We start from the raw sequence: 25,855 nt of genomic DNA on the forward strand, positions 1-25,855 counted from the left end.
GAGCGCTACGCTGGGTAAGGCTTGTATCCAGCTGTGGGAACTTTCTAGAGGGGTGGCATTTGAAATCAACATGAAAGTATGGCCAGGATTTTGACTGAAGAAGTAGGAGACCATTGGAGAAGAGAAGAACAAGAGTAGAGACAGAGAAGCAAGATATGTCTAGAGAATGTCAAATGGGTTTGTGAGGCTTAATGTACAAATAGCAAACAAGTGGGAGGTAAGTCTTACAAGGACAAGGTAGATGGAAGACACATTGTGAACTTTAGGGAACCTGTACTTAACTTGGGAAGACAGTGGGGAGTCATAACCATGAGTGCGTGAGTGCATGAGAGAGTGTATGTGTGTGTGTGTGTGTGTGTGTGTGTAAGGAGACAGAGAGAAAGATAGGAGTAGAGGGAGGGCTCCCAACGATAGCAGGCTATTATAATCACTTGAGGATCTTTGAGAAAGATACTGAATCAGCCCAGATCTCTAGAGTGAGAATATTAAGGTGACTTGGGAAACTGTACTTACCAAAACCCCCAAAACTCCTCAGGTAATTTTTATTTCCCAGGTTTGGGAGTCACTTGTGGATTATAGATTACTGGCCAGGAAATTCTGTTCACTAATTTATCAAAAGTCTATTGAAGTCAGCCTTGCAGTGGATCATGCCTATAATCCCAGCATTTTGGGAGGCCGAGGCAGTTGGATCACCTGAGGTCAGGAGTTCGAGACTAGCCTGGCCAACATGGAGAAATCCTGTCTCTACTAAAAATACAAAAATTAGTTGGGCATGGTGGTGGGCACTTGTAATCTCAGCTACTCTGGAGGCTGAAGCAGGAGAATGGCTTGAACCTGAGAGGTGGAGGTTGTCCTGAGCTGAGATTGCACCACTACACTCTAGCCTGGTGACAGGGCGAGGCTTTGTCTCAAAAATTAAAAATAAAAATTAAAAGAAAGTCTATTGAACACCTACAATGTATCAGACACTGTGTGAATTGCTGGAAATATGGAAAGGAAGACAACAGACACTATCATTGATCTCATAGAGTTTACAGCCTACCAGGATTAACCAACACCAAATGAGTAATTACACAAATTATAACTATACTAAGTACTGTTCAGGAGAAGCACGGGGTGCTGTGAGAAAACGTAATGATGAGCCTGACAACTCTGGTTAGGGGAGACGACCCTGACGAGGTAAAATTTTAATCAAAAGCTCAGGACTCAGGCGAAAGGTTTGAGAGTCACTGTAAGTAATTCAGAGTGAAATAATGACTTGAAACAGGGACAAGAGTGAAGGGGGAGATGGATGAGCTTCTGTTTCTGTTTGCTTGGTCCAATAAAATCAAGGGGAAAAATATGTCAAGAAAAATCATCAGAAAATAAAGCAAAACTTGAGCTATCATTTTGGCAGAACTATGGATTTCCCAAGTTTTTAATAAAATTGGTGCCATTTCCCAAACACTTAATGCTTGGCTTGGGCTGTGGTCTCTGGAATTGAGTCTTTGTTAACTTCTTCGGTGCAACAGAAAACTGTATTTCTGCTGAAATAAGGAATTGAAAGTTTATATACCCTTCTTGAACACTGCCAATCTACAAAAATCCAAAAATATCCCTCTTTTCTCAATTTTAGAAAGAAAATAAATGCCTGAGAGATCTCTCGGCTCTAAACTATTTCTCTAGGTATAACTTCTCTCTTTATCTATCATTGAATCTTAGCTATCTAAGGAAGCAATAAATGTTTCCAAGAACTTCCATTTATTTTCTTTTACATGTTATTTAAGCTGCAGAGCTTTCTGAGACTTTTCATTTCTGTGGAAGTAACAAATGCTGCTGTTTAATCTGTGTTCTACCTGAAAGCTTAGATTTCTTTTTGAGGTGATTTTCTGATTAACTCAGTTAATTTTCTGATTTGTATAGGGATTTATTTTCCTGGAAATGGCTTAATGATTAGCTCTAGTATTTACAAAATAAAAATAACTTCCTGACCTGCTATTCAGTTCATATGGTGAGTGGAAGGAAATGGCTGTTTTTGATATTCAGTTGACATGCTAGGATTCTACCATTAAAAATTTCAGGGAAAATTCAGATTTCAGAATTGGGAGTGTCTTTCTCAAATGAGCCCAGTTCTAAACTTTACCTAGATTCACCTAACTTTACTCCTAGCCCAATCTTTTTCCTCTCTCATCTTCAAAGAAGTGGTAACCCTTTTTAAAGTTTCCATTTGGTTCACAATGGCCCCTAAACTGCATCTGCTCCTGCAGCCTATAGCCTATCTTCCTAAATGTCAGTGAATTCAATGGGATCTCCACCCCATGTCCAACCACAGTTGATAGGACCATAGCTGGGTCCTATCCAAGCCAGCTGGGGTGCTTTTCCTGGGAATATGGAACTGGAACTAGAAATACATCTGTTTCTTCATGTGGTAGGTATCATTGTTCCTGTAAAAGAAAAAATGTAGGAGATAGCTTGTGACATAGGAAGTTTAGTCCAAGAACACTGCTCTTGATAACAGAAAAAAAGAGGAGGATAATGATAAGAGAAATATTATGTTTGAAAAATTAGAAGGGATCACATCAAGCTCAGTGGTGACATTGATTAGAGCCATGTTTTAGGGATTTCCACCTTGCCAAGCAGCCCCTGAGCTACAGGAAGCTCCTCCTGCCTCATCATCTCTGTGCACAGTGGGGCTGGTGGGAACCAGCTTTGAGAGGCCATCATGAACCGTGTTTTGAGTAGTTTGAGATGTTCTTGTGACATCTAAATGGAGATATCAAATAAGCATTGGACGTGGGCATTTGAAACAGTCTTGGATAAAAATGTAAGTTTAAGATCATAAACCTAATAAAGGTTTACATAGCCTTTGAAGCCAAAGTTATGGATAAGTGAACCTTATTATAGCAAGTTTAAAATTTTGCCATTTAACTCTTTTTTCTTATATTGAACCTATGGTTTTTTGTTACATGATTTTTTTTCTTTCTTTTTTTTTTTTTTTTTTTGAGACGGAGTCTCGCTCTGTCGCCCAGGCTGGAGTGCAGTGGCCAGATCTCAGCTCACTGCAAGCTCTGCCTCCTGGGTTTTACACCATTCTCCTGCCTCAGCCTCCCAAGTAACTGGAACTACAGGCATTCGCCACCTCGCCCGATGAATTTTTTTGTATTTTTTTAGTAGAGACGGGGTTTCACCATGTTAGCCAGGATGGTCTCAATCTCCTGACCTCGTGATCTGCCTGTCTCAGCCTCCCAAAGTGCTGGGATTACAGGCTTGAGCTACCGTGCCCGGCCTACATGATTTTTTAAATAAGACTTCTTCTGGAACACACCCTTTGTATTAATAGTGAACAGACGGTACCAATTTATGCTCTTCTCAGCAACATATGACAGTTCTTATTTCTTTGCATCATTGACAGCACTGTGTATTGTTTTAAAATCTTTACTAATTTAAAGAATGTAAAGAATGATAGAACATTATTTTAATCTGTAATTCTTTGATTATTAAGTTGGGTCATTTAAAAATGTATTTATTTATTATTTGTATTTCTTCTTTACTAAATTGCCTCTTTATGTCTTCTTGACATTTTCTCTTGGAAATTCAATTTTTATGTTAAAAGTTGTGAAATCTTTTTACAAAGCAAGGACATTGTTCCTGTGGATGCCAGTTATATTGAAACATTATTCCCAGTTGTCATTTTCCTTTTCATTAAATTTTTTTATTGTTGCTGCTTTTACCAACATATTTAATTTTTCACAGTTCAATCAATTATTCTGCCATTTCCTGGGTTTTGCCTTTGGTGTTTTTGAATAAAATTCTCCTACCAAATATTATTTAAATATTTATGCATTTTCTAGCATATTGATGGTTTCATTGAAAAATTTAACCCATCTTGGATATATTTTAATATATGAGTGAGATCAGGTTCTAACTATTTTTTTTAAGTAGCTAAATGTTATTCTAGCACTGTATGATTCTGTTATGCATGTTTGCTTCTGCTGGCAATTTAGGTCATCTAATAACGTAATAGAAGGTAACATACTTAAATAGCATAACATGCTTCTACCTGTAAGGGGTATTGAAATATTTATTAATGACTTGGGAAAGATATACTCTAGTTTTTGAGAGAAAAAATAAAGCCATTTAAAGTTTGTTCCTCTCTAACATAACTGCTATATCTATCTTCTCATAGTTAGGGGATTAGCATCCAAGATGCCATTGTGAGAAAACTCTAGTTATTGGGGGAACCTACACCCAATATTTCAACGTAGGTTCTTTCTATTTTCCGTAAGTGTCAGCTGGCTAAGAAATAAAGAGAGACAGTATAAAGAGAGGAATTTTACAGCTGGGCTGCTGGGGGTGACATCACATGTTAGTAGGACCATGATGCCCACCTGAGCCTCAAACCAGCAAGTTTTTTTAAGGGTTTCAAAAGGGGAGGGGATATAAGAACAGGCAGTAGGTACACATGCTTCAAAGGGCAAAAAGCAGAACTACCAATAAGGGTCTAACAAAGATCACATGCTTCTGAGGGAACAAGACAAAGGGCAAAAGCAGAACTACTGATAAGGGTCCAACAAAGATCACAAGGCAAAGCGCAAAAGCAGAACTACTGATAAGGGTCTATGTTCAGTGGTGCACATATTGTCTTGATAAACATTTTAAACAACAGAAAATAAGGTTCAAGAGCAGAGAACCGGTCTGACCACAAATTTACCAGGGCAGAGTTTTTCCCCACCCTAGTAAGCCTGAGTGTTTTGCGGGAGACCAGGGTGTATCTCAGTCCTTATCTCAACTACACAAGACAGACATTCCCAGAGCAGCCATTTATAGACCTCCCCCGATGAATGCATTCCTTTCCAGGGTATTAATATTAATATTCCTTGCTAGGAAAAGAATTTAGTGATGTCTTCCCTACTTGCACATCCATTTATAGGCTGTCTGCAAGAAGAAAAATATGGCTCTTTTTGCCCAACTCCACAGGCAGTCAGACCTTATGGTTGTCTTCCCTTGTTCCCTAAAAATCAGTGTTATTCTGTTCTTTTTCAAGGTGCACTGATTTCATATTGTTCAAACACACATGTTTTGCAATCAATTTTTATAGTTAACACAATTATCACAGTGGCCCTGAGGTGATGTACATCCTCAGCTTACGAAGATAACAGGATTAAGAGATTAATATAAGACAGGCATAAGAAATTATACAAGTATTATTTGGAAACTGATAAATGTCCATATTAAAATGAAATCTTCACAATTTATGTTCCTCTGCTCCAGCTCCAGCTGGTCCCTCCATTCCGGGTTCCTGACTTCCTGCAACATCTAGTAAGTGCACTTGTGATCTGAGCATTCTAAAGTCTTCAAACACATGCCCTTTGTTCACCAGTTCACTGTTTTGGTACATGGTGAGAGTGTGCACATATTTTTGAGACTCCAAGTTACTCCTTATGACTTACTTCTTTATTGAAAGCAAGATTTTATACAAGAATCCTATGGCTACTTCTCCACATTTCTTTCAAACATGTTATATTTCTATTAAAATATTTTTTACTCTTTTTATTTTTTCCCTTAGCTTTAAGTCTAGGAACACAAAATCAGCTACCTTTTGTTAATTGGTTAAATACCTCCATCTATAGCTCCATTTTGCCAAAGTAGGTATACTCATTTGTACAGTAGCTATGTCTGTCTGTCTGCCTATCTCTTTGTGTATCTACTGAGATTAAAAATTGGTAACTATATTAAGAGTAATAAGAAAATCCATGCAGTGTCTCATGGAGATGAGTTGATAAATAAACATTTGGGGTTTATAGATAATCAAGAAGATAATGCTTATAAAATAAGTATTTCCTTATGCTTTCATGGTCTTGGATGCAGAGAATATTGATGGCTTTTAAAATGATTTTGGCCCTTTATTTATCCGATGATGTCTTCCTCAATCAAACTTTCTCTTCTATGCCCTTTTATTCTCATTTATAATCTTTTATTACCAGTAATAAACAATTCACTAAGGTTTGGGTTCTCTTTTTTAAAAAAATCTTTTTATATCTCTTCTGCAATGAAACCTTATATCAACCCAAAGTAATACTTTTAGAGGAGAAAGAAATAAAAGATAATTCATGAATGATACCAGAAATATACTGTCATTCCATTTGTAGGTATGTGTTATAAAGAATGAGGTAGAAAAGCAAAAATAAATATTATACTAGGATGCAAGATCAAGAGAGACGTGGAGTCCATTTTTAAGTTTTTAAATAGTTTAGAGCAGGGATCTTTTCCTGAGGTTCAGGAATGACTTTGTGATGGGAAAGGAAGCAAAAGACTGAGTTTCTAAACATTCTAAGACTCATTGCAGAATTTTGGCTATATTTGATTATTTGACTTTTTTTTTTTGGTAAGGAAGAGAAGTTTCATAGCTTTAATCACATATTGGTAGGAATCTGCCACCACAAAACAGAGAAAGACCACAGATAGGGAGTTCCTAGAGTTATAATAAATAGATATCTGCTCTTCTGAGTCATGTAAGGAAATTAAATTTAATGAAAATATTTCTTTTTCTTTATTTCCTTTGCTCTAATTCCTATTACGATGAATTTAATGTATTTTGAGTCATTTGCTAAACCTTACATAAATGAACAATGTAGAAAATATGAACAGTGTAGAAAATATTTTGGACTCACAATTTAACAGAAGGGTACCATAGTGATAAGTGTACAGCAGGGTATTTCTGAAGGGCAAGTGAAAAGACAGAAAACAGAATGGAGTAGAAGCACTCTTTATCCTTGAGCCCACGCTGGGCCTCACCAGCTGGCTTATCATTCTAGATGCCAATAGATGCGGCATAAAGAAGGTCAGCTGCCAAACATCATGGAAAAACCAGAGAATCCTTGCAGGATGTTTAAATTCTTTACGTAAGTTGACAAAGGATGCGGACGTACAAGAGGAGGGTGAGTCAGTGACACATATGAGTTACACTCTCAGATGATCCAATGCCTAGTCCACATACCTTCTCTCAACAGCTGTTTTTATCGGCTACTTCAGAGAAATTCATAATGCATCTCATGAGTTCTGCCAAATATATGAAATTCTGGCAGAGGCAGTAAGGGGAAACATGCTTCCCAGTTGGCATTTGCCTTAGGGATAATGTTTGATGGTCATAATGTATTTTGTGTCACATTTTTGCCCTTTCCATGATAAGACTTACAGACTTATATCTAAATGCTGGAATCCATTTTAACCTTCTTAAAAAATATTTGGACCATCAAGTCAAGTGTTTTTCAGATCCTTCCTATGAAACTTATTTCTAAATTGTTTAATTTCTTTCCAGAAAATGTTTTCAAATGAACATCTTTTGCAAATGTGTTTCTCAACTTAAGCTCATATCCCTCTTTAGCACTCACCTTTTGAGAGCCTTTCATAACTTTATAATTAAAATCCTATCAATACAACTCATGTAAAGTAATAACATCCTAGGCCAGCTGTAAGTGTTGTAGGCTTTCTCAATATTTGGCATATATAGAGTATCATACACAGTTGGATTCCTTTGCAAAGAAAGTATTTTATATTTAGAGATTGCATATGGGGGCAGAGCTAATGTGTTATTTGAGTCCGTTATATTTGTATTTTTTTTCAATTAATAAATTCTAAATTTCCCAACTTTGTGTAGAAAAACAAATCAATTTTGATTAAAAATAAAATAAAAACAAATTACATTTTAATAAACAGGATTCACCTAAATTCTAGGCCCCAAGTCAAATATTTCAAAAGAAGTCACTTAGTATGGTTTTTAGTTGTAAAACAAACACAGCCTTTGCAGAAAGGCTTACTTAGAGCAATGAAGAATCTGCTTACGGTTTTTAAAGCAATTTTACTAAAGCTTACAGAAATGAACAATTGGGCTTGGTCTCTACTACTTAAAATGAGATAACTAAAGTAAATAACAAGATTAAACACTGGACACAGGATTTGTAGAATTCTGGATGTAGATATGGCTTCAGCAATATAGGAGGAATAAGTTCTCGTGTTTTACAGCATAATAGGATGACTATGATGAACAATAATTTATTGTATATTTTAAAATAGGTAGAGGAAAGGATTTTGAATATTCTCAACACAAAGAAATTATAAATGTTTAAGGTAATGGATATGCTAATTACCCTGATTTGATAATTACACATTGTATACATGAATCAAAATATCACACTGCTTGCCTGGGCAACATAGAGACACCATGTCTCTACAAAAAAAAATTAAAAAATTAAGCTGGCATGGTGACATGCATCTGTAGTCCCAGCTACTCAAGAGGCTGAAGTGGGTGGATTCTTGAGCCCAGGGATTTGAGGCTGCAGTGAGCTATTATCACACCATCACACTCCACCCTGGCTGGCAGAGTGAGACCTTGTCTCAAAAAACAAACAAAAAACACCACATTGTACTCCATAAATATGTACAATTATTGTGTGTCAATTAAAGATATAAACAGCATAAGGTGAAGTGCACATCTGATTAAAAGATTGCATGATGTTTCTATATGATTCTAAGCACAAATGACTTCTTTAGCTTTTTTTTTTTTTTTTTTTTTTTTTTTTTTGGAGGCAGTCTCGCTCTGTTGCCCAGGCTGGAGTACAGTGGCGCGATCTCGGCTCACTGCAAGCTCCGCCTCTCGAGTTCAGGCCATTCTCCTGCCTCAGCCTCCCGAGTAGCTGGGACTACGGGTGCCCGCCAACACGCCCGGCTAATTTTTTGTATTTTGTTTAGTAGAGACAGGGTTTCACCGTGTTAGCCAGGATGGTCTCAATCTCCTGACCTTGTGATCTGCCCGCCTCGGCCTCCCAAAGTACTGGGATTACAGGCGTGAGCTACCGTGCCCGGCCGACTTCTTTAGCATTTTTATAAACCACTCACTTGTGACTTTTCTTCCAATTCTAAAGTAAAGATTCGCCATGCAAACTAACTAGTTGTAATAATGGCAGAGCAGCATTGTCCTTGCTAACGTGGGGAGAAGAAGTGAAAGCAATATCCAGAAGCATCATCCTCCTATATAAAAGATAATCTTTTTGATCACAGACAACACAAATGGTAGCAATGTTGGGCCAGCATAACGATATTAAATCCAGTTGTCATCTCAGTTGTATTTTTGTCTTCAGGAGTAAGCAAATGAATTTCTCAATATTTTATCTTCAGCTGCTTTTAGGTTGTTACATTTGAGGCAAAATACTCTTGCAAGTAAAGTAAGATTTTTGAATGTAAATAGAGTAGAAACTTAATGGTCTTAGAAACTGAATGCATAATAGAAAGAAAGAGATAAAATTATTAGTTCAAATAAACTGAAAAAAATAGACATAAAAATCACTCAGTTGTAATTTTAAAGAATTCCTCAAACTAAACTTGAATTTAAGCATAAGCTTATGCTTACAGATTACTATTTGCTAGCTTACTAATTATTACTTGAATTAGGCAGTAAGAACTAAAATTTAAGTTTCTTAGTTTTACAGGTTGATTTGAAGGCATGCTATCTTGCTAGTACTGAAATACATTTATTTCTTAAAAATTACTATTTTACTGGATTATGTCAGAAGCAGGACTGTGTTCTTGAGGAAGGACAAGTTTCTTCTCCAACTCATCAAAATGAAGCTCTCACTGTTCTGCCCTTCAGAGGTTGGGTTGGGCGGTTGTTGTGCTGAATGGGGACAGGGTTATCACCTTCAACATTTGACAGAAGACTGCGGAATTGTGCCAGCTGGAAGGATAAAATATTTTAAACATAGAAAGTTTTTAAAGTTACATAAAGCGTTTTATTTACAGTATTACTGTAAAAAAAGGTCAATATTACTAATGCACTAATATTTAGAAAACTGAGTTCGAAATTGCAGTGATATCACTAACAGGAAGAGAGAAGCCCCAGATCCTTTACATTCATTCCTTTGAACCAGGCATTTTGCTTTAATTATTGATGACTGGGTTAAAGTATCAACTTTTTTTTTTTTTTTTTTTTTTTTTTTTTTAGTTTTTTTATTTTCTTTATTTTTTACTTTTTTAATGTATTTTGTAGAGACAGGGTTTTGTCATGCTGCCCAGGCTGGTCTTAAACTCCTGAAATATGTGATCAGCCCATTTTGGCTTCCCAAAGTCCTGGGATTACATTTCTTTTTATTAAGTAATTTAATTAATTTATTATTTTTTTTTGGGGGGGGTTCGCCTTTTTTTTTTTTTTTTTTTTTTTATTTTAAGTTCTAGGGTACATGTGCATAACGTGCAGGTTTGTTACATATGTATACTTATGCCATGTTGGTGTGCTGCACCCATCAACTCGTCAGCACCCATCAATTCATCATTTATATCATGTATAACTCCCCAATGCAATCCCTCCCTCCTCCTCCCTCCCCGCTCCCCATGATAGGCCCCAGTGTGTGATGTTCCCCTTCCCTAGTCCAAGTGATCTCATTGTTCAGTTCCCACCTATGAGTGAGAACATGCGGTGTTTGGTTTTCTGTTCTTGTGATAGTTTGCTGAGAATGATGGTTTCCAGCTGCATCCATGTCCCTACAAAGGACACAAACTCATCCTTTTTTATGGCTGCATAGTATTCCATGGTGTATATGTGCCACATTTTCTTAATCCAGTCTGTCACAGATGGACATTTGGGTTGATTCCAAGTCTTTGCTATTGTGAATAGTGCCGCAATAAACATACGTGTACATGTGTCTTTGTAGTAGAATACTTTATAATCCTTTGGGTATATACCCAGTAGTGGGATGGCTGGGTCATATGGTACATCTAGTTCTAGATCCTTGAGGAATTGCCATACTGTTTTCCATAATGGTTGAACTAGTTTACAATCCCACCAACAGTGTAAAAGTGGAAAAATTCCCTTTGAAAACTGGCACAAGACAGGGATGCCCTCTCTCACCACTCCTATTCAACATAGTGTTGGAAGTTCTGGCTAGGGCAATCAGGCAAGAGAAAGAAATCAAGGGTATCCAGTTAGGAAAAGAAGAAGTGAAATTGTCCCTGTTTGCAGATGACATGATTGTATATTTAGAAAACCCCATTGTCTCAGCCCAAAATCTCCTTAAGCTGATAAGCAACTTCAGCAAAGTCTCAGGATACAAAATTAATGTGCAAAAATCACAAGCATTCTTATACACCAGTAACAGACAAGCAGAGAGCCAAATCAGGAATGAACTTCCATTCACAATTGCTTCAAAGAGAATAAAATACCTAGGAATCCAGCTTACAAGGGATGTAAAGGACCTCTTCAAGGAGAACTACCAACCACTGCTCAGTGAAATAAAAGAGGACACAAACAAATGGAAGAACATACCATGCTCATGGATAGGAAGAATCAATATCGTGAAAATGGCCATACTCCCCAAGGTTATTTATAGATTCAATGCCATCCCCATCAAGCTACCAATGAGTTTCTTCACAGAATTGGAAAAAACTGCTTTAAAGTTCATATGGAACCAAAAAAGAGCCCGCATTGCCAAGACAATCCTAAGTCAAAAGGACAAAGCTGGAGGCGTCACGCTACCTGACTTCAAACTATACTACAAGGCTACAGTAACCAAAACAGCATGGTACTGGTACCAAAACAGAGCTATAGACCAATGGAACAGAACAGAGTCCTCAGAAATAATACCACACATCTACAGCCATCTGATCTTTGACAAACCTGAGAGAAACAAGAAATGGGGAAAGGATTCCCTATTTAACAAATGGTGCTGGGAAAATTGGCTAGCCATAAGTAGAAAGCTGAAACTGGATCCTTTCCTTACCCCTTATACGAAGATTAATTCAAGATGGATTAGAGACTTAAATGTTAGACCTAATACCATAAAAACCCTAGAAGAAAATCTAGGTAGTACCATTCAGGACATAGGCATGGGCAAGGACTTCATGTCTAAAACACCAAAAGCAACGGCAGCAAAAGCCAAAATTGACAAATGGGATCTCATTAAACTAAAGAGCTTTTGCACAGCAAAAGAAACTACTATCAGAGTGAACAGGCAACCTACAGAATGGGAGAAAATTTTTGCAACCTACTCATCTGACAAAGGGCTAATATCCAGAATCTACAAAGAACTCAAACAAATATACAAGAAAAAAACAAACAACCCCATCAAAAAGTGGGGAAAGGATATGAACAGACATTTCTCAAAAGAAGATATTCATACAGCCAACAGACACATGAAAAAATGCTCATCATCACTCGCCATCAGAGAAATGCAAATCAAAACCACAATGAGATACCATCTCACACCAGTTAGAATGGCAATCTTTAAGAAGTCAGGAAACAACAGGTGTTGGAGAGGATGTGGAGAAATAGGAACACTTTTACACTGTCAGTATCAACTTTTTAATTTCAGCTGGGGTATGTTGGGCGAGTGATGTATTAGCTTGGTACCTTAGTTTCCATATAGTACTTACTTCACTGTGTTGTTGTGAAGATTAAATGGGTTAATACATGCAAAGCCCTTAGAATGATGCTTGACATACAGCATGTGCTCAATAAATGTCAGTTAGCAACAGGCTAGAATGCTTGTCCTGTGGGTTTGTTATGAGAATTGGCTAACAAAACATATGTAAGGCACATAATAAAAGTGGTTGAGCAACCAATGATACTTACTATAATCACAATTATACATAACAGTTAATGAGATATTTTGCTGAATATTTAAAAGTTTAAGCTCCACAAAAGGAACAAAAATATTTTGCCAACTATCAAGGTATGCCAGCTGAGAGCCACAGTTCCCCAAAATCTTATTGAAATGTCCACACAGTTTTTCTTTTATTTCTGAAATGCTTAAGAAGATATTTAACAGGTCGGATATTTCCTTATTAAGGAGGAAAGAGTAGTGGGAGTCATTTTTTTTTTTTCTGCATAAAGGTCAAAAAATTGTATTATAATGCAGTTTTGGATAGTTTAATAAACCGATGTCCCCAAATTATTATTTTTAAGTTGGGAGGAAAAATGAACTTCTCACAAAGCTGATTGAAATAATAATCTCTCTCACTGATACTACCAATTAAAGTAATATTCCTGCTACATATTCCCAGTTCCCATTCATTCACAACTCTACCTGCTCTGAGCTGACACTGATGCTCTCCTTACAGACGATCCAGGTTACACTCTCATAAAGAGGAGGATGAGTCAGAGAGCCAGAGTAGGTCCAGAAATCCAGGGATGAAGGAAAGAGAGTAGAGGGGTCAAAATCTGTGAACGGGGCTCGTTTGCCCTGGAAGAAAATAATACATCATTACAGCATGATATAAAATACTTATATGAATATATGTGACATATATATATATATATGCTATATTATCTTGTTATACATTATGTAGACATTTTAGCTAAGAGTCATTGATTTTTCTATTTAGTATTTCTTGACTGGTGTGTTTGTGGGTATAAACAGTAATATCAACAGAAGAAAAAAGATGAAAAATGTGTTACATGTAAGTTTTTGACCAAGACATCTTCTTCCTTCTTCATTTGGTTGCAGATAAGCAAAGATGCAAAAAACGTTTTTACAATCTGTATCTTTAAAAGATATTTAACTTCTAGTATAATGCTTTTATTTTTTCTCTAGGAATGATGGCAGATTCTATGTCAATGGCAAAGATCTTTATTGACATGCATATTGGTTGTTTTAGTTTTATTCTATTTATTCTTATCATCTTTTCTGATTATTACTGGTGTATAGGAAATGTACTGATGTTTGTATGCTAATCTTTTATGCTTTCTGTATTTTAGATGATTCTTCTGGAGTGTTCAGGTGGATGCTAATGACGATATCAACTGCACATAATGATAGTTTTGCTTTTGCTGTTTCAATATCTGTCATAATATGTACTCTTTCATTATTTTGTTGCACTGATTAGGACCCTTATTATAATTTTCAATTATGATGGTCACAGTGGCAGCTTGGTCTTGTGCCTGATTCAAATGAAAATGCTTCAAGTCTTTCACTATGAAGTAAAATGTTGATACAAGTTTCTAGGTAAAATTCTTTATCAAATTCAAGAAGTTTTCAGGCAGTTTTCTTTCATTTTGTTTCATCCTAAAGAAAGGGCATTAACCTTTATAAAATGATTTTTAAGCATTTAACAAGTGGATCATGAGGTTTTCTTCATCTTTAGTTAATATATTGAATTAATTTAAGATTTTCTAATATTGAGTCATTCTTGTATTTTTGGGATATACTCTACTAATTCAGAAACTACTCTTTTAATACACTGTTGAATTTGATTTATTATAATAAATTTTAGGATTTCCTTTAGCTATATTCCTAAGAAAGTTTATGCTGTGTTTTTTGTTTTGTCTGTTTTGTAGTTTTGATACCCGGTTTTGGTATCAGATTCCATTAAATTGACCGGAAGTTTTGTGTCTGTTCCTTCATCTGGGCAGTTTAGTTAACACTGGCGTGATTGTTTCTTAAAAGTTGAGTAATCCTTTTCCATGAAATGGTCTGGGCCTAGTCTTTTCGTTTAATACATTTTGACTATTGTTTACATTTACTTTTAGGTTCTCAGTCTATTTAGGTATTCTAACTCCTTGTGAGTCAATTCCCTTACTTCACATTTTCTTGGAAAATTATCCATTTTATCTAAATGTTCAAATTTACTGGCATAATGTTATAAAAAATTTTGTCTCTTAAAAGTTTCTTCTATATCTTTAGTCATGACCCATTTATTTCTAATAATGTTTTATATGTATGGCTTTTTTTCTCTTTATCCAGCTTCCCCATATTCTGACTTTTTTGTTGTTCTTTGAAAGAATCAACTTTTCAATTTATTGATAAAATTTTATCCTTTACTTAGTCATCATTTTTCTTTTTAAAATTTATTTATTTAAGATAGAGTCTTGCTCTGTTACCCAGACTAGAGTGCAGTGGCACAATCTCGGCTCACTGCAGCCTCCACCTCCCGGGTTCAAGCGATTCTCCCACCTCAACCTCCTGAGTAGCTAGGACTACATGCGTGCGCCACCATGCCTGGCTAATTTTTTGTATTTTTAGTATAGATAGGATTTCACTATGTTGGCCAGACTGGTCTTGAACTCCTACAATCTCAATCCTGAAACCTCAGGCAATCTGCCCGCCTCGGCCTCCCAAAGTGCAGGGATTGCAGGCATGAGCCACCACACCCGGCCGTAATTTTTCTTTCTTATTTTATTCTTTTCTGCTTTTATCTTCACTAATTATTTCCTTCTATTTTCTTTTCATATTTTTTTGATAACTCTTGAGTTGAGGGCTTATTTTTTATCTTCTGTCATTTATACTTTATAAGACACTCACTTAAGTTTAATCTTTTCTAGAATCAGCATAAATCAGATTTATTTTACACAAAAATATGACAGTTCTCCATGCTGCAAAAAAATGACAAATCTCTGACTTATGGTTTAACTACTTACCATTAAAACAATAAAGCTAACTTTGTGTATATCAAAAAAATCCATTTTTTGAGTTGACTAATAAGAGTTATGGTTATCAAAGATTGCATATCAATCGTATCTCAAAAGAATGCCCTTTACTTCTGAATTTTTGTACTGCTAAAAAACTAGAGATATCTTTATTTATCAAATGGAAAATCACAATTTCGTTAGATACAGTTTTTCAAGCAAATTTAAATGGCTATGTAATCTGCTTTTCTACAGGCCATATTCTGCTGAAATAAATAAACCATAACTATGAAAAACAAAAAACCAAAACAATTCCCTGCATTAGAGACTTTCTCAGAGGTAGGCAATGTTGAAGTAGCACCTTGATTTTTAGTTGGTAGCTTTTGCTATCGCCTTCCTACTTCCGGTTTTAATACTTCATTAAATGATTTCCATAGATTTGTAAATTCTTGTTCTCTGATTTAAACTACTTATTTAGTGTATTTACCTTGGTTTTAATTGCATGGAGGGCATCAAGTACTTTCTGTAGCTTTGGGTTGGCCTCACCAACCTGGAGATTTAAGAAAATAAAGTATGAGATAAAGATTATTGTCAATCAAACACTTCTTAGCTAAGCTTTAATTTTTTTTTTTCAATTAGCAACTGACGAGAGGTAAGGTATTTTCTCTCTGCTTTAGAAGGAGAAGTTTTTCAAGCTGTATGTCTTTGAGAGCCTTTGTACTCTATAAATCGTTTATAATATGTACCTACGGATAAAGTAGCAAACAAAAAACTTGATTAAACTTGATTATTGGCAATATGTTCAAAGTTTTACAGGGCAAAATCTAGAAATTTATCAAAACTGACATGAAAACGAATCTCTTATTTTGGTCTGTTATGTTAGTTATCATTACTACAGTTTTTGGCATATTGTAAGTGCTCAGTAAAGATTAGGTAGAGATGCTATAATTTCAAGAGTTACTTAGTTACCCAGGCATATCCAATTTAATAATAACTTTTTTGTAGAACTTTTCAGGGATTCTTCTATAGAGTATTTGAGCAACATCTCCCGTTTAAAAAAATCAACCGAATGTTCTTTGTAAGAAAAAATTCTCTTTATTTCTTTCCTAATGAGATTTTTAAATTGATAAATTTCTGAATCTATGGTTTCAGGTTTCCTTATTAATATTTAATAATATTTCTTTCCTGATGAGATATTAGATTAATAAATTTCAGAGTCTATGAGGTAAGAAGTTTAGAGGAAGGGGAATTTGGAAGAGCTGGAAAATAGAAATTCCTTTTTCCCTATGAACACCTTTCTATGTCACCTCCACCTGAAACTCATTTCTCTCAGAGGCAAAAGCAGAGATAAAACCAAGCAATAAAATACTAGGGAACTATTTTTTCACCTGTAGTCATCGGTTGAATGGGAACTTTAAAATAAGAAATTCTAAAATATATGTTGCCTTATTTCCTTCTATTTTGAGGTCTAATTGGAAGCAGAGCTGTGTAACTTAACTACCTGTAACTCACCTTCATCAAAACACCAATAACTGCCAAACCATCAGCCTTTGAGACAGCTTCAGCAAGGCTGGAGTATTTTGCAGAATTCCAGTGAACTACATGAAGCTAAAAATGATACTCTGGTTAATTAATTATTTATACCAGTATGACGACAAATGTAAGTTATAAGTTAACTTGTTACCATATGATGATGTATCTTGGCTTAGATACATAAAACTTATGTGAACCTTTATCCAGTGGATTAGAGGAGTTACCTTCTTATTCTTAGGAAGGGTTATCTGTGTGCCAAGTAGAGATTGCAAAACCTGGAAACAGTAAGAAAAATGTCCTTTCCTACAATATTGTTATTTAATATTACTCTTTTGAATATATCTCTCTTTGTTATGAAAGGATCAGGAAACATGACTAACTAGTTTTTGGGAAAATGATTGAAGTAATTTTCTATCACATGAGGTACTTTGTAGTAAATTCGTGAGAAAGGGTTCCTGGAGTATCTGGGAGTCTCGGCCAAGAACAGATTCTTTCAGGCACATTAGTGCCCTTTTCAGACACCTCTCAAATAAATATCTCCAGTTTAATGTCTCTGCAAACTTTAGATTTATATATCCAAGTATGTATGTATGTATTCTTGATTTCTCTACATGGATGTCTAACAGATGTTTCAAACTTAATCTGGCCAAAATAGAACTCTAAATTTCCTTCTTGCCAAACCTGCTTAAATTTACCTTCTTAGGATAAGGTTTTTTAATTGCTCAATCAATAAGTACAACAATTATCATTCATTTCTTACTTTCCCCACCTATCAACATTCACATCTTACAGATTATACTTCATCACAACTTTGAGTATTTGCATTAGCTTTTAATATTCTCTGGAATTTCCTTCCCCATGATCTTCAAGTGGCAGACTTTTGTCTTGAGTTAGGGTTGAACTCAAATGCCACTCCTTAAATAATTCTTTTCTGATCATCCAACATAAAGTAACCACCACAAATCAAAACAATTCTATCCATATCACTTATTTAATCTCTCTTCTTCCTATTCTCCTCCCTCCCTCCCTCCCTTCCTTCTTCCCTTCCTTCCTCTGAAATTTTTATTTTCCCTACCAAATGCAAGTTCTGATCACAAGTACTTTTTAAAAACAATATCTCACGCCTGTAATTTCAGCACTTTGGGAGGCCAAGGAGGGCGGATCGCGAGGTCAGGAGTTCGAGATCAGCCTGACCAACATGGTGAAACTCCGTTTCTACTACAAATACAAAATTAGCCGGGTGTGGTGGCGCATGCTTGTAATCCCAGCTACTCAGGATGCCGAGACAGGAGAATCATTTGAACCCGAGAGAAGGAGGTTGCAGTGAGCCGAGATCGCACCTCTGGACTCCAGCCTGGGTGAGAGAGCAAGACTCTTTCTCAAAAATAAATAAATAAATACAAACAAAAAATAAATAAAGAGAGTATCTGGCATATTGTAGGTGTTCAATGAATATTTGTTGAATGAAAAAAGAATGATTAAGACAGTATATTACGAGGGATCACTTATTGCAATTTCCTCTGACCATGCCAGTCTAGATTCTGTCCCTACTTGTAATCAATTATTCTTACATCTGTATTCCTGTGCTTCTTTGTGAATAGTCATACTGCCATTTACTACTGTATTTATTTAATCACAATAATTTATGCCTACACTTCCCTGCTTGAAAAGGGCTTGCTTGTGTCTCTATGGAAATGTTAAGTAACATTATTCAGCACATGCAACATAAAAGGTGCTGGTCTAAGTGTGCTCTGTATGGGTTTACTCTTTTCATGCTGTTAACAATCATTGAGATGGATACTGTTATATTATCTAGATTCTCTATATAGGAATATTGGAGTGTAGAGTGATTTGTTCGAAGTTGTACAGCTAGTAAGTGGTCGAGCTTTGATTCAAACCCTGGCAGTCAGCTGGGTACTTGCATTCTTAAGCAACAGGCTGCACTGCCTCTCAAATCTAGTGTCTTATAGGTATCCCAAGAAGGTTTATTGAATTAAATTTAATCACATGCTAAACTTTGTGGCTAAGTGTCTCTCATATCTAGCATGGGTTATATTGATTTTTCTCAATTTAGATGAGAGAGTCACTAATTTAGTTTTCTTGGATACTACCAACTGTCTTTCCAAAAAGATAATGCTAATTTAGGCTGTTAGTCTATTTAATTTTAATCTATCTTCAATTTTATGGAGGGGAAAATCCAATGAACAGATTCTTGCAGCATTGAAAGGTGTTAGTCATGCTTTACAACACAAGATAAAGCAAGTTTTATTTGTACACAATCACTGATATTCTATCAGAAAAAAAGATACATATACTTTGTAACTTGGCAATCTGCCCTGTAAAAATCTATCCTACATAATTACTTTCACTAGCACTTTTACTTTCACTTTCACTATATATGTACAGATACATTTACTGAAGCATTTTTTTAATAAAAGGAAAAGAAAGCAATTAAACAAAAATTGTATGTTGTGATTGTTCATCAATAGAAGGTAGTTAAATAAATTATGATGTATTCACCCAAATGAAATACTATGCAGAAAGGAAAAAAGTGAGGTGGAATTCAGTCTTCTGGTTTTAAAAAAATTATCATGATAAATGGGTAAATAGAAAAAAGCAGGTTGCAAAATTAAGTATATTATAGAATTCATTTTGATGAAAGCAAAATTAAAAAGTCAGCCTGCATATATGGGTACACATGTATTTTATAATTCACACAGCCAAAGCAAAGAGCAAAATTTCTCCCATTTTAATCTCCCAGACCCTCTGTTGACAGTTTGGTGTACATGTCTCCAATTTTTCTTTGGATGTACAGATAATAATGTCCTGAAATAAGTCACACATTCCATGTGAGAGCAGTTTAAGAGCCAGGGAAGCTCAGACCCTCATCTGGGTGTATGCTGTTCTCTGTGACCATTGCTATGGTTGAATTCAAGCTCTTAGTAGAGTCTCATTGAATTGTCCCAGCTTGGTCACAACCATACTGCTGGTGTGTCCAAACTTGAACATTTAAATAATGAGGAAATGGTGGTGTGTTCCATTTGGGGTTAGAGCTTTAAATGAGAGCTCTAACCTATGAAGCTAGCTATGATATCAAGGTAACAGTTTTTGAGGCATTCTCAGGGAAAGGTGAATCTTGGACTCAGGAGTTTAGCTGCCTCTTTCCACATGAAAAATTTCCCTCTCTTGCCAAACGTTATGTGTCTGTGCTTGATTTTAATGGAACCTGGGAGTTCATTACTGGAATACTCATTCCTTTGGAGTCGTTATGATGTTGTTTTAGGAGAGAAGGGAGAAGCTGCTTCTGGGAGTACTCTCAGGGTAATTATCTCTCACTTACTAAATTACATTACCTCGCTAGAATATTTCACTCCATCCACTGTATGTTCGGAACCACACTCATTTGTACTGCCCCAGTGAAAATGGAACTGAAAGAGCCTATAGCTGTCGGAGAGAGGACCACCTTTCAGCACTGGAAGAAAAGGGAACCAATTGTTAGTCTGATGCTCTGCAAACTCTAGCTTATCTTTGCATTTAATATAAACCAACACTAAATTGTGTTGACTAGAAGTGAAAACAAACATTAGTGCCTAAACTTTCATCTTGTTTTACCCCACATCCACGAGGATGACAGTCATATGTATGGTACACCCCTGACTGTGGCACTGATGAGATATTCCATGAGTTATATACATTTCCCAGCACACGAGCTGTAATTTTACCTATTTCTAACTCCTAGAAGGCATATTGCAAGGTGAGTGAATTATATCATTACAGGGCTGTCCTTGAATCTCCTTTTATTTGCAAGTTTATTCCTTCATTCTTTCAACAAAGATAATATGCATAAAAAATCTTTAGTAGTTTATTTTGAGTAATGAACCATTCATCACCTACTCTGCAACTGATGAAGACACAACAGTGTATCTTGACAGCTTTGTTGAGAATCCTTGACCAAGGACCAAGAGAGAGTACCAGTGGGGCAGTGGGGCACTTTTAAAACTTTGTTTGGAGAGCCTATCCAATGATAATATTAGTTAAATGCACATAATACCAGACCTCATCTAATATTAATAATGGACATAGCCCCAAGGTACTTAAAATTTAGGCCTCAGAAACTTGTAAACAAGTTTAGCATTTTAAATCAGTAGAACAGTTTTATGGAATTGTCATTTAATAAAATAGTCAATAAACCTTCATGAAAAGCTAACTCTGTAGCAAAATTTGTTCCAGATTCTGGAGTATAAGGATAATTCAGTCACTGCTTTGTTTTTCTTTTCTACTGTGCTTGTTCATCTTCATCTCAATTAGAAAATATTTTTCTTTTCAGTTGTTATATTTGTAATGACTGGTTCACTAGACCTTTCTGGATAAATACTGTTTATTCAGAGAGAGTGAAGTGAACACACAGATACCGGAATGACCAGAAGAGATGTGATGGTGACTTTGAGAAGAAAGGCTGAAAATACAGAGCTGGGAATTCCAAAAATTGTCTTTACCACCTGGGCGTTTTCCAGAAGTCCAAGATGTCTCACTAGATTACAGCAATGCTGCACACAAGCACAAAAGACTTAGAATGGGTATCATGTTTCTCGAGTACTATTTTTTAAACTTCCCCAGTAGACTGTAAGAAAAAAAATATCAGCAGGGTCTTTCAGCTCACCTGATCGGTTATCGGTGTCCTCAAAATTTACATGGAAGGAATGTCCCACATTGATAATTTCTTTGGCTGTGGCTGGGTTGTAGGAGACACTAATAGGTTTCAGAGAGGTGTCATGTTTGGTTTCACTGGTTTTAATATCAACAGGGGACTGGTTATTTCCATTGGCAATGGGATATAGCTTGCTCCATTGTTCAGGACCTACAAGGACAAACACGAGTAAAATCGATACTTTATCAAATGCCTGATTCCAAGTTTTAGGAGTGTAGTTACCTATTTGCTTATTAGATTAGGGTTTAAGTGTATTAAATGATATTCTGTTAAGATTAATAAAAATTCTGTGTTTGAAAATGTCCCTTTTCTTTCTTTCTTTCTTTCTTTCTTTCTTTCTTTCTTTCTTTCTTTCTTTCTTTCTTTCTTTCTTTCTTTCTTTCTTTCTTTCTTTCTTTCTTTCTTTTTTTTTTTTTTTTTTTTGACAGAGTCTTGCTCTGTCACCCAGGCTGCAGTGCAGTAATGTGCTCTCGGCTCACTGCAACCTCTGTGTCCCAAGCTCAAGCAATTCTCATGCCTCAGCTTCTCAAGTGGCTGGGATTACAGGCATGTGCCACCACACCTGGCCATTTTTTTTGTATTTTTAGTAGAGATAGGGTTTCATCATGTTGTCCAGGCTGGTCTTGAACTGCTGACCTCAAGTGATCCACCTGCCTCAGTCTCCCAAAGTGCTGGGATTACAGGCATGAGCCACTGCACCTGGTCTCTTTTCTATATTATACTATAAAATAGTGTATTTGTCAATACTACTAATATAGATCTATACTCATAGTATATAGGATTAGACTATACATGTTTTATTATCAGCAATAGATTTCTAATACAAGCATACCTCATTTTATTGCATTTCACTTTATTGTGCTTTGCAGATATTGCATTTTTTACAAACTGAGGATTTGTAGCAATCTTGCATCAAGCAAGCTTATTAGGGGCATATTTTCAACAGCATGTGTTTACTTCACGTCTCTGTGTCACATTTTGGTAATTCTCACAATATTTTAAACTTTTTAATTGTTCATATATCTATCATTGTGATCTTTGATGTTACTATTGTAATAGTGTTGTGGCACCATAAACTATGTCCAAGTAAGATGATGAACTTAACCTGTAAATGTTGTGTGTGTTTTCACTACTTTACTGACTGGGTGTTCCCCATCTCTCTCCCTCTCTATAAGTCTTCCTATTCCCTGAGACAACAATATTGAAATTAATCTGATTAATAACCCTACAATGACCTGTAAGTATTCCAGTAAGAGGAAGAGTCACATGTTTCTCACTTTAAATCAAAAGCTAGAAATGATTAAGCCCAGTGAGGAAGGCATGTCAAGAGTTGAGACAGGCCAAAAAGTAGACTTTTTGTGCCAGTTAGCCAAGTTGTGAATGCAAAAGAAAACTTCCTGGAGAAAATTAAAGGTGCTACACCAGTGCACACACAAATGATAAGAAAGCAAAGAAGCATTACTGCTGATATGGAGAAAGTTTGAGTAGTCTGGATAGAAGATCAAACCAACAACCACATTCCCTTAAGTCACATCCTAATTAGACAAGGTTACAGCGCTCTTTAATTCTGTGAAGGCTTAGAAAGGCAAAGAAGCTGCAGAAGAAAAGTTAGAAGCTAGTGGAGGTTGGTTCATGAGATATAAAGAAAGATGCCATCTCCATAACATGAAAGTGCGAGGTGAAGTGGCAAGTGCTGATACAGAAGCTGCAGATAGTTACGCAGAAGATCTAGCTAAGATAACCAATGAAGGTGACTACACTAAACAACAGATTTTCAGAGTAGACAAAACAGCCTTCTATTGGAAGAAGATAGCATCTAAGTCTTTCATAGCTAGAGAGGAGAAGTCAATGCATGGTTTCAAAGTTTTAAAAAACAGCCTGACTCTTTTGTTAGGGTCAAATGCAGTTGTTGACTTTAAGTCGAAGCCAACACTCATTTAGTATTCTGAAAATCCTAGGACCATTAAGAATTATGCTCAATCTACTCTGCCTGTGCTCTCTAAAAGGAACAATAAAGCCTGAAGGACAGCACATCTGTTCACAGCCTGATTTACTGAATATTTTGAAGCCCACTGTTGAGCTCTACTCCTCTGTAAAAGAAGATTCCTTTCAAAATATTACTGCTCATTGACAATGCACCTGGTCACCCAGGAGCTCTGATGGAGATGTACAAGGAGATTGATGTTATGTTCATGCCTGCTAACACAGCATCTATTCTGCCGTGTATGGATCAAGGAAAAATTTCAACTTTCAAATCTTATTTAAGAATACATTTTGTAAGGCTATAGTTCCCATAGATAATAATTTTTTTATGATGGATCTGAGTAAAGGAAATTGAAGTTGTCTAGAAAGGATTCACCATTCTGCATGAACATTCATAATTCAAGGGAGAAGGTCAAGTTGTCAACATTAATAGGAGTTTGGAAGAAGTTGATTCCAAAGTCATAGATAACTTTGAGCCTTCCCAACCTTCAGCAACCACCACCTGATCGGTCAGCAGTCATCCACATTGAGGCAAGACCCTCCTCCATCAAAAAGATTAATACTTGGCTAGGCGTGGTGGCTCACACCTGTAATCCCAGCACTTTGGGAGGCCAAGGAGGGTGGATTATGAGGTCAGGGGATAGAGACCATCCTGGCTAACACGGTGGAACCCCATCTCTACTAAAAATACAAAAAAAATAGCTAGGCGTGGTGGTGGGCGCCTGTAGTCCCAGCTACTCAGGAGGCTGAGGCAGGAGAATCATTTGAACCTGCGAGGCGGAGGTTGCAGTAAGCCTAGATCGTGCCATTGCACTCTAGCCTGGGCGACAGAGTGAGACTCTGACTCAAAGAAAAAAAAAAAGTAATACTTCTGAAGGCTCAGATGATCACCAGCATATTTTAGCAATAAAGTATTTTTAATTAAGGTATGTATATTTTTTAGACATAATGCTATTGCACACAATAGACAACAGCATAGTGTAAACATAACTTTTAAATGCCCTGGAAAACTCCAAATTTTATGTGACTTGCTTTCTTGTGATATTTGCTTAATGATAGGGGTCTGAACCTGAACCTGCAGTATCTCTGAGGTATGCCTGTACATATATCAAACATATTTTGTAGTCAGTCATACCCCAAAAGACAATGATAAGAATACACACAAAGATAGAATAATTATTTAAAGCAGGCAGTTCAACAATTAACCTATGGCTGTACTGTTATTTTAAATGCTTAATATCTCTTCTGTTGGAAATGGAAAGAAGCTATCATTTTGATCTATATAAACAGGAGAACTCTTACCATTTTTGTCATCATATCCCCAGTCTGGACTTGCCATTATCTTCTACTGAGTTTTCTTTTTCTGAAAACAAAAATAATACCTGGAATAACTAACTGCAACTGTGCGTGCAGGAGACACCTTAAATCCCTGCTTGGGCATTTTTATAGAAACTTATTTGCCCTTAAAAGGACATTATTTCATCATCTCTGCTTATCAGGGAGTACACATATCTAAAAAAGGTGTTGTAAAAAATTCTACAAGGGCTATGTTAGTTTCAATTGCTTTATTTTCTTATATTGTAAAAGAGAATTATCAAATCCTAGATTTTATAAAGCCAAGTCCTGTTTCACTCATGTTAGTAGAAGATATGACTTAATATTATCATATATAAATCTTTAGATTTTCTAAATGAAAAATACTTTGTACACTTAAGATTTCCAACTCTACCTTTGTTAGTTACTTAAGCAATACAAGCAAAAGTAATTTATCAGGAGAATAATTTGTGTGTTTACAGGCTGATCTGAATTAGTATCATAATGTTAATTTAAAATCAGATAATTAAATTACTAATCATTTGTAATATATGTTATTTATAATGGTACATTTTATAGATGTACAGGGTAAGAATAAAGTTCATTTTGGAGCAATATTGGGATTCATAAATGAAGAAGATTTTATTAATATTAAAGTTAAATATGGCCCAATATTTATTTGATACATCAAATTGGTCTACTAGAATGAAAGTCTTCTTTTTTAATAGTTCTCTATAGTTTATAAACCCCTTTCTTATTATTTTATTTCACCATCACACATACATACAAATCCTATATAGTAAGAATTAGCATTTTGTAATTGAGAGATGTTGAAGTACTTTGTCATAACTAGCAACAAGCCAAGAAGCCAAGACTTCAGCCTCCTAATCCAGTTGCCTTCTTCACTTACCTCCACCAAATGCCACAATTAATTCCCCTCCTATGCT

The 25,855-nt window shown here is 35.9% G+C and overlaps 1 protein-coding gene across 1 annotated transcript in view; it reads right to left on the minus strand.

The window, feature by feature from the left end:
* Window positions 1-9,266: 9,266 nt before the first annotated feature.
* Window positions 9,267-25,855, minus strand: part of CA1 (carbonic anhydrase 1) — a 52,692-nt gene continuing 36,103 nt past the window's right edge. Inside the window, exons 2-8 of the mRNA XM_010381749.2 lie at window positions 24,897-24,957; window positions 21,564-21,761; window positions 20,257-20,375; window positions 16,883-16,978; window positions 15,858-15,920; window positions 13,053-13,208; window positions 9,267-9,709 (exon numbers count right to left, since the gene is read on the minus strand). Of these exons, the coding sequence (XP_010380051.1) occupies window positions 9,593-9,709; window positions 13,053-13,208; window positions 15,858-15,920; window positions 16,883-16,978; window positions 20,257-20,375; window positions 21,564-21,761; window positions 24,897-24,933 (786 nt within the window). The 5' untranslated portion in view covers window positions 24,934-24,957 and the 3' untranslated portion in view covers window positions 9,267-9,592. The remainder of the gene's footprint in view (window positions 9,710-13,052; window positions 13,209-15,857; window positions 15,921-16,882; window positions 16,979-20,256; window positions 20,376-21,563; window positions 21,762-24,896; window positions 24,958-25,855) is intronic.

This window comes from Rhinopithecus roxellana, chromosome 9 (genome assembly GCF_007565055.1).
Source record: "Rhinopithecus roxellana isolate Shanxi Qingling chromosome 9, ASM756505v1, whole genome shotgun sequence".
Lineage (NCBI taxonomy): Eukaryota > Metazoa > Chordata > Mammalia > Primates > Cercopithecidae > Rhinopithecus > Rhinopithecus roxellana.